The following is a 19,815-nucleotide window of genomic DNA, read 5'->3' on the forward strand; positions in this document are numbered from 1 at the left end:
TCCGCTTTTCTCAATATTCATCATCTTCATAGTAGATTTGTTCTTTACATTGGCAGACATCTTCTTAACTTTGGTCTTTTTCTTGTATACCTATTTTCTGCCAATGTGTCGAATACTTTTTGGCAAACTGTATTGTTGCGTTCAGTTTTCTCGATCTGCTCATCCATTGCCTTTTTCCATTTCTTATCTTACACGACCCTTCAAAACTCAAGTCTTCAGCCCCTTCTCCCACAGAAGCCCCCATGATTTCTCCAACATGTGGTGCAACGATTTTTAGTTTTCTACTTCCAGTCTCCAAGCTTCCTCTTATGATTTTTGAGATTCTACTTTCGATTTTTGAGATTCTATTTTCAATTTCTTAGGTTCTCATACCTGGGTACTTACTAATATATTGTTCTTCTTTTGAAACAATGGACTATGTCCACTTCATACTAACAAACTGAGCTCCTTTTAAGTTATTCACTCACTCCAACAAGTTCTCAAAGTTATTCGAACTATTTAGATTATCTACCAACTATTCAAGTTTTTCACCAAATTCATTACATGTTCTACCAAATTATTTGAGTTGCTTACTTACTCGCTCAATTTCTCCTTAACCTTCATCTTCCAACAAAATAAAATATGTTTACTACATTATTTCCAAATTCTTTGCTCAATAAATTAATCAAGCTCTCTACATTTTCCTTTGAATTATGTACATCAACAAAATCACACAGAGGCTTAACGTGATGGTACAATTTGTGTACCAACAATATATGTATACAAGTTTATAATATGGAAAATGAATTATAAATTTATTTTATCCTAAGAAATAATCTTTATAAAGTAACAAATTTAAATTATGTTTATAAATACTTTTATATTTAGTTTTACATTTAAATTTTAAAGTGTTTATTATTTACATAAAACAAATATGTATAAAACATGAACTTAATTATTCTTTTGCTAAATTTTAATTAATTACTTAATTTAAGTGTTAATTACTTAAAATAAGGAACAAAATAACTTTTAAAAGCATAAATGAAATTATCATTCTAAAAACCCAAATTAGAATCAAAATGTAACAGAATACTAGTTTAATAGTATGATGTGTGATTTTTGATAGTAGTTGTCTTTCACTCCTAATTCACTAATCTAATTATTGATCCACTAATCCCATGTGATGTCCTAACCGAGTCCTTAATCCCTCCTATTTTAATAGACTTGTATTATTGACCCAAATAAGTTTGACTTACACGCCTTACAAAAAGTATCCCAAAGGTAGATCGCAAACAAAAAATAAAATATTATTTTTTACAGTACGTATTTTAAAAAGGTATTTTTATATAAATTTGTAAACACTTTTATACCATGTTAAATCATCACGGTTATATATGTTAAATTTACTAATTTTATAAAAAAATGTATTAAAATATTTTTAATTTAAGAATAAGTATTCTTTCAAAGAAAGAAATACTATAAATATTTTCCGTTCTCTTTAAATTACAAATTATTTTGAAATATAAGTTAATTAATTTTTATTAAAATATACTACTAATAATTTATGGCTAGATAATAATAAACATTTTTTATATCATGACTAGTCATTAAACTTATATTTTCTTAATTTTTCATATTTGGCATTTGAAGGGTAAAGTTCTATTTTTACACAGAAGCAAGATAAGATAAGAATTTCAATTTTTTTCATGAGTGAGTGTACTATATATAGTAGTTAATTGCAGAAGGGGAAGCTTACAAGATTGGTTTGGTGAAGAGAAGTGAAGTGAAGTGGTGTTGTAATGGCGGCAGGTGATGAAGAGTTGACCCTTCTGGGAGTTGTGGGAAGCCCATTTCTGCACAGGGTTCAGATCGCTCTCAAATTGAAGGGAATAGAATACAAATACGTGGAAGATGATTTGAACAACAAGAGTGATCTTCTCCTCAAGCATAACCCTGTTTACAAAATGATTCCTGTGCTCATTCACAACGACAAGCCAATATCAGAGTCCCTTGTGATTGTTGAATACATCGATGACACATGGAAACACAACCCCATCTTGCCTTCGGATCCTTACCAGAGAGCCTTGGCTCGTTTCTGGGCTAAGTTCATCGATGACAAGGTAACAACTCTTACATCCTTTCTTTCCTCAAACTAAATCTCGTGTCAATTTTCTGTGCCTTGATTTGTTGCTTGATATTTGGTCTGGCTGGAGAGTAGTTTCAGATCTATTTACCCTAATAATGGTTTTGTTTAGTTGTAATTGTTTAATAAAGATGGTGAATTAATTTGTGAGATCAGTGTGTGGCTCCAGCGTGGAAATCTGCCTTCATAGTTGATGAGAAAGAGAAAGAGAAGGCTGTAGAAGAGTTATTCGAGGCTCTTGGGTTTCTTGAGAATGAGCTGAAGGGGAAATTTTTTGGTGGGGATGAGATTGGGTTTGTGGATATTGCTGGAGTGTTCATACCTATTGTTCAAGAGATTGCAGGGTTGCAATTGTTCTCGAGTGAGAAATTTCCAAGGTTGTATAAATGGAGCCAAGACTTCCACAACCATCCGCTTGTGAACGAGGTTCTGCCTCCTAAAGACCAACTTTTTGCCTATTTCAAGGCTCGGGCTCAAAGCCTTGCTGCTAAAAGGAAAAATTAGTACATTATAGTCAGACTCCATTCCAAAGAATCTTAATCGTCTGAAAGCTAGTTGTACGCGTGGTTAGTTAATGTGGTTATATTTCCCTTTTAATATGAACGTGTGATGACATGGGGTTTCTCCATGTGAAAAAAAAATCCAATCCTATGATGTTGTTGACATTTTCGATATTTCAATTCAATCAATAAAATATGTGGGTGAGTAGTACTAATTAAATGGTACTCCTTCTACACTAAACACATATTTGATCAACAAAAATCACCTCGATCACACATTATTTTTTTTTTAAATTACACACTTGAGTAGGTTATATACAAAAAATTAAAAAAAAACTTACTTTTAAATATGAATTCACTTTCTAATCTTCTAAAAACAACTTATTTTAGAGGAAGAATTTGAACAACCAACGAATGAACTAAATGCGTATAATCAAAGACACAATGTGGTTTACTGTGAAATTTTTCACTATCGGAATAATGAATTAGACCATTATCTGCAATTGCATACAAAAATCGAAGCATATTACGCAAGTTAATATGTCAAATCTACACTATTGTGCAAACACAAAAATGCAAAAAAAGATAATGACAATTATGCTCATCACAACGGGTTAAAGTTTGCTTTTCAATGACGAAATTGTGTTGGTTTAAAGATTTATTTCTGAACAAGTCTTATTCTTTCATTGTGGACTTCTTATTGGGGCAACTTAGTCATGAATTTTCTTTGTCATTGAGGTTTGTTTGTTAAACTTTTCATTTTCATTTGTGAGAGTGATTATTTATTGGGAAACTTAGTTATAGACTTCTATGAATGTCTCTTAATTTGTATGTCGCAATTGTCATTGTAAGAATATGTTGTAGTGGTAAAAATAAATTTTCATTTTTTTTTACTTTCATGCCATTTAAAATGGAAATCAAACATAGGTTCTCACTTTGATTCATTTCTAACACCAATAGAAAAACTACTATGAAATGAGTATTTCTGAACTTGTTTCAATTTAGGGTGTTGTGTATCAAATTAATTTTTTTTTATAAAGTTGAAGATGAATAGTTAATAGAAAAGTAAAATTTAGATAAATGATGGACCACTTAGGGGGAAAATTGATTTTTTACTAGTTCAAGGGTATTCATGCTCAACGGTAATACCCTTACACTTGTACAACTCAATCTTCTTCCTGTGTGGCCCAACCTTTGTCCTAAGTTTGACTTCTTTGTTCACCAACACTTCTTCACCTTTATGAAAATCCTTCATTGATATGCAACATACTAAACTGAAATACGTTCATAAATGCTCATTTCATACATGTTTTTTTATTGGTGCAAACTTTATGTCGGACTTGGTATAGCCTGACAAAATAATTTGTTTTACATCGGTTGTGATATAGTTTGATGTAAATTTATGTTGCATGTTTTTCATTCGATGTAAACCTATGTGTCATGCATTAACAGTGAATCAAAAATTGATGTAAAAAACCAAAATAACTTATATAAAAGGTCTTTGTTGTGTTAATGCTTGCTCATATAAATTCCCGATTATTTAACTAACAATTCCATTACAACTCTAGCCTCCCAAAGATTCATCTTGGTGACTCAAAATTCACATTCAAACACAACTCTCAAAGCATGCAAACCACTCACACATAAACAATTCAAAAGATACAAGAACAAAATTTACTCTAAACATAAATATAATAAAGAGGATATGTTCTACTATTTGTTATCTCCATTTAAGGTAAGTTCATAATCTTGAAAATAATATGTTTTGATATAGTTTGATGTATGTTTATGTTGGTGTTTTTCATGTGACATAACTACAAAAATACATGGAATTACCGACGGAAATAATTACGTCGATAAATGATGCATTACCGACGAATTTTATCGACGGATGTAAAAATGTAATTACCGATGGATATTTGTCCTTCGGTAATTATCAACAGACAAAATCTGTCGGTAAATTCTTCAATAATTATCGATGGACAAAATTCGTCGGTAATTCCGTCGATAATACATATTTTAGTTACCGACGACCAAAATTTGTTGGTAAAGCCTCCGATAATTAGCAATGAACCAGTTCCGTCGGTAAATCCGTCGGTAAAAAGAACGCAAAATTTCCGCCCATTTTTTTTCTCTCTGTGCGAAGAATACTATATTTTTCTATCTCACAAAACACTTTCGTCATTTTTTCTTTCCTCTCATCTCAAGACCATTTCTCACCTTCTCTGCAACCATTTTTCTCTCTCGTGCAACCATCTTCCCACACTACAACCGCTATCGTTGCCATGGGAGAACGCCACCCATGCCGTGGGAGAACCACTGCCGTCGAAGAACCATGCGGAGTAGTGCTGCCGTCGGGATGCTCAAAAACTAGTTGGCAATTTTTCCCAATTTTAGGGTTTCTAAAACAATTGGAGAACCTAAGTAGAGCCTTTGATTTTGGTTTTGGAATGAATTGGATAGTTGTTTTGATTTAAGAATGAAGAAAGTTTGATAAAAAAATTAAAATTTGAGGAAACCGAAGAAGGGGAAAGAGGAAGAAGATGAACCAGATCGAGATATTTACCGACGGACTTATTGACGGCTTTTTCCTTAGGTAATTATCGACGGACTTTTGTGGTAATTACCGACGAATTTGGCCTTTGATAATTACCGATGGCCATAATAATCCGTCGATAAATATTACTGACAACGTTATTATCAATGGACCAAACTCCGTCGGTAAACCGTCGAAAAAATAACATTATCGACGAATTTTGAACGTTTTTGACCGAAAAATAATTGTTTTTTTATGTATCATATATTAACGTTGAATAATAATTGACGTAAAAATCCCAAAATATCTTATTTAAATGTTTTTTTTATGTTAGTGTATGTTTATATAAAATTTTGATTATTTAACTAAAGGTTTACCACTCTAGACAATTAGTAATTCATCTTTGTCACTCAAACTACTCAAGTAAACACATTTATCACATCAAATTACTAATATATAAACAACTCAAGAGAAATGTGAATTTTTTTACTCTAAACATAAATATGATGAAGATGATGTGTTTTAGGTAAACTCATTCTCTTGAAGAAAAGTAAGAAAATTTAATTTTAAAATATAATGTTTTTTCTAAAATAAAATTTGAATTGTTAATTTTTTTATTTATTAATTTTTTAACTTATCTAATAAAATATTTATTTTTTACTTCTTATAATTTAAAATTAAATTATTAAGTTTTTACAAGATAAATACAAATATTTATTCCTAGAGTAATATTTCACAAATAATTAATTTTTTCTATTTTATATATTTTTTATGCCCCCGTATATTAATATCTGAATGCTTTAAAATGTTGACCAATTATTTTCTTACAAAAAAAAATCGCCTGTAGTTTTGAAATATAAATATAGAATTTCTATAAGTTATAAAAACTAACATAAGAAGTGTCAGAACCATTAAAAATCCACTCAGGATTCGTTTTAGTGGAGTTCACGTGTCAAGAGGGAGCTCGACAATCAGATGGTGGAAGACAGGTGTTAGCAGCTGAGCGGACGTTTGTTTTGATGTTAGAAGAAAAACTCTAAGTTTTCAAACTTCACGTCACTCTCTGCATGCAACCTTCCTCCCCATAATTCTGAAATCTCCTCCTTCTCTCTAAATCTCCTTCATCTTCTCTCTAAGAAATCCTCACCGTTTCTTACTCCGATCATCACTCAAGCACCATTTCCACTCTTCTGGTGTCAAGAGCTTTTGATTGAACCGATCGGTTTGTGAAGCTGAGCTGGTAAGTTCTTCTCTTCACCAGCCATGCGGTTTTCTGGACATGCAAACCAAGTTCTGGTTTCATGTGCTATTTACTTTCTAAAATTTGTAGTTCTGATAGTGTTTTGATTTTACTTGGTTTAGTTTTGGAGAATTGTTGAGCGTTAAGGGTAGAAGGACTTGTAGTGGTGTGAACTGTATTCTGCCTCTGTGAACGTTCGGTCACGCTCAAAGGTAAGGGAAGCTTATATAACTTGATTTGTATGTTTGTTTGGATTGTATGTACGTTCGTTGAATTGACTGAATTAATATGAAATATGATTGTTGCTATGTTTTGATTGTATGAAGTATGGAAATTTACTAAGATATGAATGTATGAAATTATGAAGATAAATGTTGAGAAATGTGTTGAGATAAACAATTCTAAGTATGAAATTCCCTATGATAATGTATGTTCGTTACTGAATGGTCTTTGACCGTTCGGTTTTTCTCGGGGACTCGTTTAGAACTGGATTCTTTCATTTGGAAGGAATTTATGTTGAGGACGAGCGTCTTCGTCTAGTACAATTTGTGTACAGGCGTTCCACCAAGGATATCCTTTCCTTGGTATTTTAATATAAATTTAAGTATATCTTTGTAGTAGTATGCCTGTTCATTCTTGAACATTAGTCAAATGAGATCTTATATTCACCAAACGCTCGTACGATTTAGAGATAGGTCTTTCACCAAGCGCTCGTATTATTTAATCCTAGGTCTTTCACCAAGCGCTCGTACGATTTAGAGTTAGGTCTTTCACCAAGAGCTCGTACTATTTAGTATTGGGTCTTACACCGAGCGCTCATTCTCTTTTCTATAATCTACCTTGATAAAAATAACGTACGATTTAGAGTTAGGTCTTTCACCAAGAGCTCGTACTATTTAGTGTTGGGTCTTACACCGAGCGCTCATTCTCTTTTCTATAATCTACCTTGATGAAAATAGCGTTCGTCCAAAACTCAATGGTGTTCACTCTCTACCGTGCTCGGTCTTTGACTGGCATTCACTTTTCTTGATGTTAAACTCCAATAATCTAAGTAATTATAAGCGTTCGATTTCTTCATATATTTCTTTTAAGTACTATTAATTGAATGTCTTGTAGTGTCTGTCTCCATTGGTTTCAGCCTAGCGTCTTAGTACTCGGTCTAGGCTTTAAGGTGTTCAGTCTAAACGCTCATGGGTCAATTCATCAAATTGACTCACGCTGTAAATAACGTTCGATCCTTTAAATCTTGAGAATTATTATTGAACTCGGTCTCTTCTCAATCCCGATGGTAATTCTCTATCGGTTTTGATCTGTTCTGGAACTGGAAACCTCTCGGTCTCAGTCCAAGTGTTCGGTCTCGTTAAAGGTTGAAGTTTTACGTTTGGTATTTGGTATCCTAAGGGATCTTCGTTAAAAATTGATGTTTGAAAATAAAAGATGATGGAATATGATGTAGATGAAATGAGTATGATTTTGAACGAGTATTCCGGGGAGGAATATCTCATGAATGGATATTGGAATTTGGTAAAGTATGAATGTGGGCATGCTAAGCTGGCGGTTCATCCTGATGTTCTGTGATTACTCGTCCTCACGTAGAGGAGGGTAAGTCATGTGTGGGAACGGCAGGAGGTCCTAGTCCTTATGGTTAATTTGGACAAATAGGACTAACCTCGGGTGGCAGCTGTTGAGGGTATCCCAGTTACTACATCACCCGGGTGCACGAACGTCGTAGCTACACAAAATTCATACAGTTCGGACATGTTAGTCTAGTATTAGGCTTTGCATGAATGAGTTAATGAATTATCTTGTGTGGTTGAATTGTGTGAAATATATGTTGATACATGAATTAAATTACATAAGCTTACCCTATGTCTTTCTGTCTTGTCTGTTTTGTACGTTCGGTTGTCTTTCTGTTGCAATGATCATCCATGTGGATGTGAGCAGAAGGAGACGAGCTGTTGGAAGAAGCGCTGGAAGAAGAAAACTTAGTCGAGGTAGAAGGTAAGACCGAACAGTAGAACCGTTCGGTCAGTATTATAGTTTGATAGTAAGTTGATCGTTCGATCACCTTTTCCCTTTTCTTTTGCAGGACCGTTCGATATAATTCTTTTGTAAACCGTTCGGTCAGAATTGCACCCCTGTACAACTTTAAATTTCTTGTCTTTCTTTGTAAGGCCCTTCGGCCATAAGCGTACTTCTCTTTTAATGTAAGACTGATCTGTAATATTATTCAATGTGATTATTCTATCATATACTTTTAGACTGTATTTTTGGGATGTTACATTAGTGATATCAGAGCAGTTTTGTTCCTTAAAGAACACTGTAGGTTATGAGTATACTATGCTTTTGCTGTGTGCTCAACGTTCGTTTGATGAGTGTTTCAAACTCTTTGAATTAAACTAATGATTATTTTATCTGCTTATCAGAGAATCGATGGTCCCGAGACCTCCTCCTCAACCTACCGAGCGTGATGCATCTGACAACACGAAATTGTTAGAATCTATGATAGAAGCTTTACGACAACATAACGCTACTATAGTACAGCAAAATAGTGTTTATTTTCCTTAAATTTCTAAACGGGTTCTATAAAATGAAAAAAAGGAACGTAATTATTAATTTTGCTATTTCAATCAAAAGAATAATGGAATTTATCTGCCATTAGTAATATACTTTACTGAATTATGTAATGATTGAGACAGTAAATGTTAAATAATTGTTGATTTTTTTGTAAAGCTTGTTCCTTTGGGGTCTTAGTGTTGACATTATGGCTAATGCAATCAAAAAAAGGGAAAAAAAGATCTCCTCATATAAGAAGTATGTGGTGGATATATGGTTTTCATGGATATGGGTATCGTATGAGATAAAGATATGATGCAAAAGCTGTAATTATTCTTTGAAGATATGATTTGTGACGTGCCAAAATATCATCAAGGTGAAATATAATAATTATAACCTTGTTTCAAAATTATATAATTAAAGAGTATGTCTTACCACTTATGAGAGATAACTTTTTCAAATAAACTACTTTTAAACTTTAGGTAGAAAACAAACCGAGTTTAAAAAATGCCACATTCGCCCCCATTATTTTTGCATTATTCTTCGTTAAATAAATACCTTTCTAATTTTTAAATAGATTTTCCGATAGCACTTTTAAAAAATAGCTCATGCCGCATTATTTATTTTCACATACTCTAACTTTCCTTTCTCTTTCACACACTTTAATCTAATCACCCACTCACACATGCCAAATGAATTAAAAAAAATGGAAATCGATCATTTTCTTTTATATTATTTTGGATACAATTTTTTCTCTGTGAATAGGTATGGTTGGATATTTGGTTTAAAAATTAAGAAACAAACCAAATCATTAACTCTATTAACCATCCATCAATAATATATAAATATAAGTTTTAAATTTTACAATTTGGATTGTATCGTGCTTATATTGAAATTATATTTATAACAAATTCGTATCATAGCTTTTAACTATGTTGTTGTGTTCTTTGAAAAATATTACTTTTAATAAAATTAATTATTCAATTTTATTAATATTTAAACATATATGTTGCTTTTGTTATTTGTATAAATCAATTTTTTTAATAAGGAGGGAAAGTGAGTAAATCTAAATGGAAAATTTATAATACATGAGGTAATTGAAAAATAAAAATAAAAAAGATAAATGTGTTAGGTAAAATCCAATACAAAATATATTATCTTAGAAAACTAATAGTTTTAAATTTAAATTATTTTTCTCAAAAATCACGTCTTTATCTCCTTTTCTCAATATCTCACTCAAATCTCATCAAAAAAAGGCTATTGTTGGAAATCTTAGGAGATGCTCTTCCATTCCATCCTTTAAATTTGTGATTATGATAAGTCCACGTTTTTTTTATGTGTTTACAAGTCAAATATGTGTTCTTTCGTTTTCTTGTGATATTTAGACTCCACGTGGTTTGTTTGTGCTTAAATGGACTACATACATGTTAATAGGTCTAGTGCTATATTAAAATCAATGATCATATCTTCTTTATATGTGTATATGAAGTTGTAGGAAAACACTAAAAGGAGGGTTGAATAAATTTTTCATAACTTTCTTTTTCTTTTTCCTTTTTAACTAGAAGACTAAACATGATGTTCATAACACTTGTGAGTTAGTTATGCTTTTTCTATAAACGCTAATATACTGAGATCGTTTACATAACTAACTCAATATATATGTGTGTGTATATATATATATATATATATATATATATATATATATATATATATGCAGTAATCTTTTGACGATATAAAAGCTTGCTAATGACTCGTTGTTGGCTTGTGTGTGTATGAAGATCAATTCCATCATGAATAAATCGTTTACTAAAGAATTTTTATTATACAAACAATTTTTATACTAGTTCACTTGTTAGAGCTATGGAGCATGGGGAAAGTTAGAAGGAAAATATAGAGAGAGCTCGGTCATCTGTGTGGTTAGCTTGGTGGAGCATGAGGTTAGACCAATGAAGTCAATGAGGCATCTACGTAGTTGGATCAATTTGATGGAGAAGTGGAGTGCCAAGATTGTTCGGCAGAGCTAATGATTGTCTCAAAAGCTGAGAGGGGAGCCTTGGTAGCTCGATATAACATGTAGATAACTCCACCAAACTCTCGTCATTCTCTAGTTTTCCTCATGCTGCACAAGCTTTACTAATAGTCCACCGAGCTCTTCTCATGCTCTACCGAACTAACTTTAGAAAACACACCAGATTTTGAAATTCGGTTTAGGAACTCATCAAACATCTGAAGAGCTCGATGAAGCATGTGAAAAGCTTGATGGAGTGTCCACATTGTTTGGCAGAGCAAGTGAATGTCTTAGAAAGAATTCTAATAAAGAACTGGTCATGTTACTATCTAGTAATTTGTATTAATGAACAATTAGATTATGAAGTATTTTTAATTAATAACTTGATTAAGGAATGTAAATTTCAAATATGCATTATAACATTACAATATTCATTGTTAGTTCTGTCAAATCTTTTAATTATTGAATAAAATTAAAATCACAAAATAATTTGAACAACACAAAATTAAATCACAACACATATGAAAAACAAATTAAAATTCCAAAGGGGAACAATAATTTATGCATATTAAAATCAAAAGACTTCTGGTAACATCCGAATTACCAGATTGGTGTTCTTACACAAACTAATATATGCACATAAACCATTTTTTCACTATACTATGATGATAATGTTTGTTGACTTAGATCCTAAAAGCTAAACTTTATTGCAGGCATTCTGCAATTCAAAAATTGAGAAAAGTAAAGCAATAGGAATAACTTAATAACAAAAATGTCCATAATACATATTGCTTCAGTAACTTATTCATTTCTTTTATTTATGGTAAATCTTGATCCATCAACAACTTGGTGCCATGCCAAGAGTTCGATATGGACACAAGCCATGACCTTGATAAAGTTAATAACTTAGTTAGTTCACATGCAAAGAAATATAGAAATACATAATTGATTTCTTTCCATAAGCATACTTGCTTTTGGCTTATGACAAGAATATAAAAGAGTCCTCATATTTTTATGTTCATGATCCATAAACTTTGTTGCATAGGAATCCTATAAAGTGCAACCAATTTCAGAACCACTACATATTATAATTTCAACTATATTAACATAATTAATCACACATTTAACAATATAATTCAAACAAATGGTCTCACTCACCTTAGATCAAACATATCAAAAACAACATTTGTAGAGTTTGGATTGTTTTTCACATTGTGCATAATTTCGATTACATCTAAATGGATAAGCTAAACAATTAACATCAACGTAAGACATTTGAAGAATAACAAAAAAAACAAACAAACTTCATATACCAATATCATAGCAATATAAAAGTCACCATCCCTAATTTCCTTAATGGTTTTAAAATTGAATGCTTTCAAAGGAATTGTATTTTAACAACAGTAGCACCAATAAACAATAGCTTACAAACATGGTCACATACCCAATATTTTGTTTGGTTCTTCAGAATTTTAAATTTATGTATGACATATGTCTCATTCTCTACCAACCTACCCTTCTATACAATTGGATTTTCTTTCTTAACCATAACCGATATAAGATTATCTTACAACACATACAATCATGTAAAAGTTTAAATAAAGTACTCATAATTAAAGTAGAGCTGGCGAAAAGGGCTAGGTTTGAAGGGCTAACTCGGTAACACAACAGCTCAGTAGCTCGACAACTCGAGCAACTCAACAGCTCAAGTAGATTGACAGTTTGATAGCTCGAACAGTTCAGAAGCTCGACAACTTGACCACTCGACCAACTTGGTAGCTCAACAGCTTGAGTAGCTCAATAGTCGGTATAAGGTCACCTTACAACACATACAATCATGTGAAAATTTAAATGAAGTACACATAATTAAAGTAAAGTTAGTAAAAAGGACTAGGTTTGAAGGGCTAACTCAGTAACATGGCAGCTCGGTAGCTCGACAGTTCGAGCAACTTGACAACTCAAGCAGCTCGGTAGCTTGATAGCTCAAGTAGTTCGACAACTCGAAGACTCTAGCAACTTGGTAACTCAACAACTTGAGTAGCTTGATAGTTCGAGCAACTCGACAACTTAGAAGCTTGGCCCATTTTTCCACGTGGTAAGAAGGTTTAGAAAGCATATATACTTTATTATCCGTAGTCATCGTTTCTTGATGCTTACTTCGATCCTTATTCTTCACATACCACAAGTTATTAATTCTAACCCTAAGTTTAAGTGTCTCCCTTTTATCATCAATCTTATTATATTCTCAAAATTCTTAACCATTGTAAACAATTATGTACAACATATAACAATAGTAGATAAATGCAATAAAAGGAGCTAAAACAAAATAAAACCAATAAGTCTTGCCTAGAGGATTGAAAGGACTAGCAACAACTAAATAACGTGTAAACACACCAAAGGAAAAAGAAGAATAAATAAGGAAAAGCATAGTAACAAAACTAACAACATATTAAAACGAAAAAATACAAACACAAAAAAAAAAACTGACTTTATAAAAAGGAAGAAATCATAAGCAAAACTAAAAAAAATAAGAAGTTGGACACGGTAATAAATAAAAAAGATTTCTGATTATTGTTCTTCATATATACTGTGTTTCTGCCAAGATATATCTCTTTATCTATAGAAAAAAAGAAGCTAAAAATAAGTTAGGAATCCGAACTAATGATAATAAAACCTAATAAATATATAGGTGTTATTATTTCAGATGGAGCATTTTAGAATTTTCTTTTAAGATGTTGTTTTCTCGTATAAATTATTAATGGAATGGTTACGTAGTGTGTATTATTTCCTTTGATCCAACTAGCGAGAAGGTTCTCTCCATGAAGAATATTATACATGCTTTTCAACCCAACTTTTTATAACTTCTTATTTTATCATTGTTTACTATAAATACGATTTAATATTAAAATCGTTTCATTAATTACAACCATCATGAGTTTTTCAGTTTTTAATTTAAATTTCTTTTCTTACAAATTTCACAAAAAAATGAAAATAAAATAAAGAAAGCTAGAAATTAATTAAGCAGGAACGTGGAACGAACGTACGCATAAAAAGAGAGTACACAATTCGAACTGAACTAGACAACTTCCACCACACGCTTGTGACGAACTCCATGACGAATCAAACCATAACAATATACGTGTTAAAGTACCTGTGTCAGTAGTTTCAACTACGTGTCTTCATAATTTACTGAAAATTTAATAATTCCCACTTTTCAATTTTAAAGAGCTCAATGGATTTTACGTTGTCGTATATATACTGTTTAATTAAACTTTTTCATCTAATTATATGTTAATTAAAATTAAAATTTAACTAAAACTACAAATTTGTTAATTAAATTTAAAAGTTTTAAATTTTAAATTTTACCAATTTGGAACGTTGAAAACGATAAAAAGGGATAGAATTAACATGTAACGTGGAGGGCACGTGAACCAGTTGGTAGGAATTTCGATTTGTATTTATTGTTACTTAGATGTTGATGATGATGCAATCGCTTACATAAATTCTACACCTTGGTTTCTCAATTATTCTCGTTGACCCTATCTATTTATTTATTTACTTCTCTACACATTAGTTTAAGATCAATTATATTCTTGGTTTAGCGAAAAACTACTCTTTTTTCTTTAAATTTCGTTAAATTCATATAAATATATACAATTTTTTAAACAATATTGATATGAAAGAGAAGGTAAAGAAAACAAATAAATTACTCAACAAAAATATATCTAGAAAACAAATTATATTAAAATATTATGGCTTAATACCACTGTTGATTCAATTTTTGTCATTTTTGTTCGAAATGATCTTAATTTTTTTTAAAATGTTCAATATAGTTCTAAAGATTGTGTTCAATTTAGTTCTTTTTGCAAACACAGTTTAAATTGTTAACGGTGAAATGTCCAACTGTGCAATCAGTGAATGACATATCATTTAACTATTGACGTGGACAACACCTCACCACCATCAAACCCGACCTGCCCCCGTGAAGCCTAAATGCGCCACCATTCTCCCTTCATTGCGAGCGCCGCCGCGACACTACCTCACCACCATCAACACGTACCTGCATGAGAGGAACCCAAAAACGCAACCCAACAGCAACAACGACAAATCACTCCTTCTTCGCAGCAGAAACAACGCCTACCTTGCCACCACTGCCTCAGGTCGCTGCTGCCATCAACACCACAAGACCTTAGTGTCGCCACCACTATGCGAACCTTAAAATTGCAGATTTGTAATCTCCTTCGCGAAACCAGTTCAAAACTTGCACACATAATTGCGACCACGTGAGAAGCATCAACATTGCGCCTTCAATCATCGCGCATCTTCTCCGTTCAATCTCAACCATGTCGCGACACCATGTGCAGCCACAAGGATCACCGTCATCAACCTCTCCACCACCTTGCTAGCCACAACACCACCAAGCTTCTTCCCATACCTACAAATACGTCCCTAATTTGCACCGCAAGGAAGAAGAGAGAAGAAGCGCATGAGATCCCTTTCCCCAATCTAAAACCCTAATTTTGGGTGGGAAAGGGAATGACACGTAGCAATGCCTTATTGGCCACATCCACCTCACTACGCCTTAAACTACCTATGTCAACGGTTAAATGACATGTCATTCACTAATTGCACAACTGAACATTTAATTATTAACGATTTAAACGACGTTTACAAAAAGGACTAAATTGAACATAGATTACAATCTTTAGGACTACATTGAACATTTTAAAAAAAATTAGAATCATTTTGAATTGAGATCAATGATATTAAGCCAAATATTTTATAAAGCTAATGTACGAAATAAATAAACTATTCTATAAAAAGATAGATAATATTAATCAAGTATTATTTTTCTATTACTTAATTGCTTAGCAACTCTTTCCCACTTTCCTGACTCTATAAAAGCCCGTAGAAGCCTTAGGAATATACCACCAAGCTAAGTGTTTGAAAGTGATTATCAAAAGTCTTTTGAATTGAAGTGCTTCGATGGGTTCAAGTCAGGAAGAACTGACCCTTCTGGGAGCTAGAGTAAGCCCATTTGTTTGCAGGGTGAAGATAGCCCTGAAGTTGAAGGACGTTGAATACAAATACGTGGAAGAAAATTTGGGCAACAAGAGTGAACAGCTTCTGAAATACAACCCAGTTCACAAGAAGGTTCCAGTCCTTGTTCACGGTGAGAAACCCCTTGCAGAGTCTCTTGTGATTGTTGAGTACATCGATGAGACATGGAACAACAATCCCATCTTGCCTTCCGATCCTTACCAGAGAGCCTTGGCTCGTTTCTGGTCCAAATTCATCGATGACAAGGTAACCATTGTTTTCCACTTTTCTTCCTTTTTCTTCGTTTATCCCAAAAACACCATCTTTCATGACATGTTGTAAATGTTAAATCTTGGAATAAATTAGACAACTTTATCTAAAGTCATATGAATGGTTGATGTTGAAGATCTTGTATCTACCGGTAATAGGAACAGAATATACAAGTGAGAAGCAATCCTGAATACGGTAGTTGATTTTGTGGGATTGTGAAATTGAGTTACTCTAAGTTGATAAAGTTAATTTAAACTGCCTTAAATTATTGTGATTTATACAACAGTGGCTAATAAACAGTGTGATTTATGAAATCAGATTGTGGGTGCTACGTGGAAATCTGTTTTCACAGTTGATGAGAAAGAGCGTGAGAAGAATGTTGCAGAAGCATATGAGAGTCTGCAGTTTCTTGAGAATGAGATAAAAGAGAAGAAGTTCTTCGGAGGAGAGGAGCTTGGGTTGGTAGATATTGCTGCTGTCTATGTAGCATTTTGGATCCCTTTGGTTCAAGAAATAGCAGGTTTGGAGTTATTGACAAGTGAGAAATTTCCTAATCTCTACAGGTGGAGCCAAGAATTTGTGAACCATCCAATTGTGAAAGAAAGTCTTCCCCCTAGAGACCCAGTTTTTGGCTTTTTTAAAGGACGCTATGAAGGCCTTTTTGCTTCAAAATAGATTTGATATTGTGATAGATTTAGAATTTCTAAGGAAAATTGTCATTGAGTTGTTGCTGTTGGTTAAAATTTCGCTTCAAAATCTAGGATTTCCGCATGTCACACAAATAACCCAGTTATTCGTGTTGATATTTTACTATTTCAATCAATAAATTATGCAGCATCTTTGTGTTCCTCAAAGCTATATTTGGTTCCTGATACATGAATATTGGAAAGAAGTGCCATAAAAACATTATGGTTATTCATATAAAAGTGTTATGGTTTTCTAATAATTTCATAATATGGAAAACTTAGAGGATAATTAAAATTACATAATTCTCACCTATATGAAAGGGAGAATACATGTATATATTTTTTGTGACATCTTGCTATTCAGTACTCATATATTTGGTTCACTATTCTATTCTATAGATTTAAGGAAGAGAATGGTATGTGTGTTATTCTTCGTTATTTAATTTATTCATTTCTTTCTTTGATCAATCGGTCAGTTGTATCTTATATCATATATAAAAAGTCATACATTCTTCTATTTAACTTGTATGATATTGTATACGTTTAATAAACAAACAAATCAAAACATAACGCACTAAGATAATAAAGCACTGGGTTAACTATTATTTTAGTTATGTGAAGCTGGATTCGTCAATCCCTTAAAGTTTATGCAAAATTCATTTATATATATCTTTTAGTAGTGAATGGAATATCTTTTAATTATGTGTTTAATTCTCATGCTGGTTTGATTAAAATTTAGAGCATGTGACTAATAGGTATCCACCACGTGTAATTTAAAAAAAAAGTTTTTGTTATTTTTCTTTTTCTTTGCATTTTTTTCTTCTGGTTATGGAAGACGTACTTCATCCATTACTTAAGTATAAAAGACAATTTCATAAAATAAAAAAATTCAGAAGAAAGAATTTCAAATTTACATATGGAATTATAAAGACTAAAAGTATACATAATTCAATTTTTTTTCTATTAAAATTAGTTGTGAAGTGAATGCCGAAGGAGTGACAAAAATATTTTTTAATGAAAAACATTTTTATTTTTATAGGTTATATAATTAGATTTAATGTTGTTTTCCTTAGTTTATGCTAAGTTTGAAGAAAAACAATGAAACAAAATTTTTGTTGCCTGACACCATTAATTGACTAACTTCATTATATACAATCAAATTTTTATCATTTTCTATTATGTTCTTATAGATGATGCATTAGGTTTTAAGAAACATGCAATTTCTACTCTTGTAGCATGCATACCATATAAATGTTAAATGTTTATAAAAAAAAACTCATTAAAGTAGAATTGATAATATATATATATATATATATATATATATATATATATATATATATATATATATATATATATATGTAAGAATTTTATGATACAGAATATAAAAATTCAACCTACATTATAATACAATAAGTACTTATAGTGGAGATTATTTAATGACAAATTAATAAAGAAAAAGCTAGGTGGCACTATACAAAGAAGGTGAATATCCACTATATGTCCCCAATATTCATTCACTAAACATTGCAAAAATATCAAAAAATTATTAAAATTATGGAAAAATTAAATTCTTAAAAAAATTAGAAAGTTAATTTTATTTATTTGGATTAAATATGTTTTTAATTTTCATTTACATGCAAAATTGAAATTCGTTACTTTTCAAAAGTTTATATACAGTTCATCTTTATAATTTAGTCATGCATGAAATATATCCTTCTAAACAAAAAATGTAAAAGAAAAGAGAAATTAAAAGAAAAAAAATAAATTACACGTGACAAACACATGTCAGCCATGTGTTATGATAGGCAATTAGCATTGTCATTAGGCACATTATCTAAAAGTTAACATTTATGGACTCTGAAGGATGTATTCCCTGTATTACTAAAGTATGAAGATGGATTTTATATAAACTTTGAGATAGACGAATTCCAATTACAGATACAAATATAGGGATTAAAAATCTATTTAATCCTGAAACATTCTTTCTATTGGATAAATCATAATTTCATAACTAAGAAAAAAAACTAACTCAAATCATGATGGTTGTACATCACGCAATAGACAAAGTCCCTTCCACTTCCTCTTTTATGATAAAGTACTTTAGTTTTGTATGTTTACTACCATTAGTATTCAGTAATGCAAAAAAGAAATTCTATGATGGTTAAAATAGGCTTTTTATGAAAGAAATTCTATAATGATTAAAATAGGCTTTTTATGACGATTGTACAGAAGACCCAAATAAGAACTACATAGAAAGCTTAACCTTTTATAATGATTCAAAATACATGTCATAGAATGAGTTACTTTCTATGAAAGTTTAAATTCTAATCGTCTTAGAAAGTGAGTTTTTTTTTTTAAAAAAAGAAAATATTTAACAAATATCATTTCAAGGTTTTTCACTATTACATTTTGTCAAAATGGAATCCATGACTAATATGTGCAATGTAAAAACTCTGTAAACAAAAATACATAAATAGAAGCTATCACAAAAGATTTGACTCAAAAATCAATTTCTATCTATTTTTAGTGAATTTTTCAAAATCGGTACAAGTAGTAGACAAAACTAATATGTATTTAGGATTTGACACAAACTAGATGGTACAAATACCATAGACACAAAAATTAAAAGAAATGTTTATTTGATAGTAATTAAAGATTACCAAAATACTCCTAATTATTAAAGTAATATAAAATGATAATTGTTAATGTTATATTTAATTGTAGAAATGTTTATAAAGAGTAAAAAATTAACATTAATTATTAAAAATGTTTACATTAATTTTTTTATCTCAAAAACTAATTTTAAAAGTCCATCCATGTATTTCTTAAAATTGAAGGAAATTTCCAGAGCATTTTT

At 31.3% G+C, this 19,815-nt stretch overlaps 2 protein-coding genes across 2 annotated transcripts; both read left to right on the top strand.

Moving 5' to 3' along the window:
* The first annotated feature begins 1,718 nt into the window (after positions 1–1,718).
* Positions 1,719–2,787, top strand: LOC124825026 (putative glutathione S-transferase). Its single transcript, XM_047297562.2, has 2 exons — positions 1,719–2,099; positions 2,279–2,787. The coding sequence occupies exons 1-2, from the start codon at positions 1,779–1,781 to the stop codon at positions 2,624–2,626; spliced, it is 669 nt and encodes a 222-aa protein (XP_047153518.1). The 5' UTR covers positions 1,719–1,778; the 3' UTR covers positions 2,627–2,787.
* Positions 2,788–15,878: 13,091 nt separating this feature from the next.
* LOC124822766 (putative glutathione S-transferase) lies at positions 15,879–17,126 on the top strand. The gene is made up of 2 exons (XM_047294820.2): positions 15,879–16,269; positions 16,591–17,126. Exons 1-2 carry the CDS (start codon positions 15,949–15,951, stop codon positions 16,945–16,947), a joined length of 678 nt encoding a protein of 225 aa, XP_047150776.1. The 5' UTR covers positions 15,879–15,948; the 3' UTR covers positions 16,948–17,126.
* The last annotated feature ends 2,689 nt before the right edge of the window (positions 17,127–19,815 follow it).

This window comes from Vigna umbellata, chromosome 5, assembly GCF_029865625.1.
Source record: "Vigna umbellata cultivar VRB3 chromosome 5, Vumbellata_1.0, whole genome shotgun sequence".
NCBI classification, from domain to species: Eukaryota; Viridiplantae; Streptophyta; class Magnoliopsida; order Fabales; family Fabaceae; genus Vigna; species Vigna umbellata.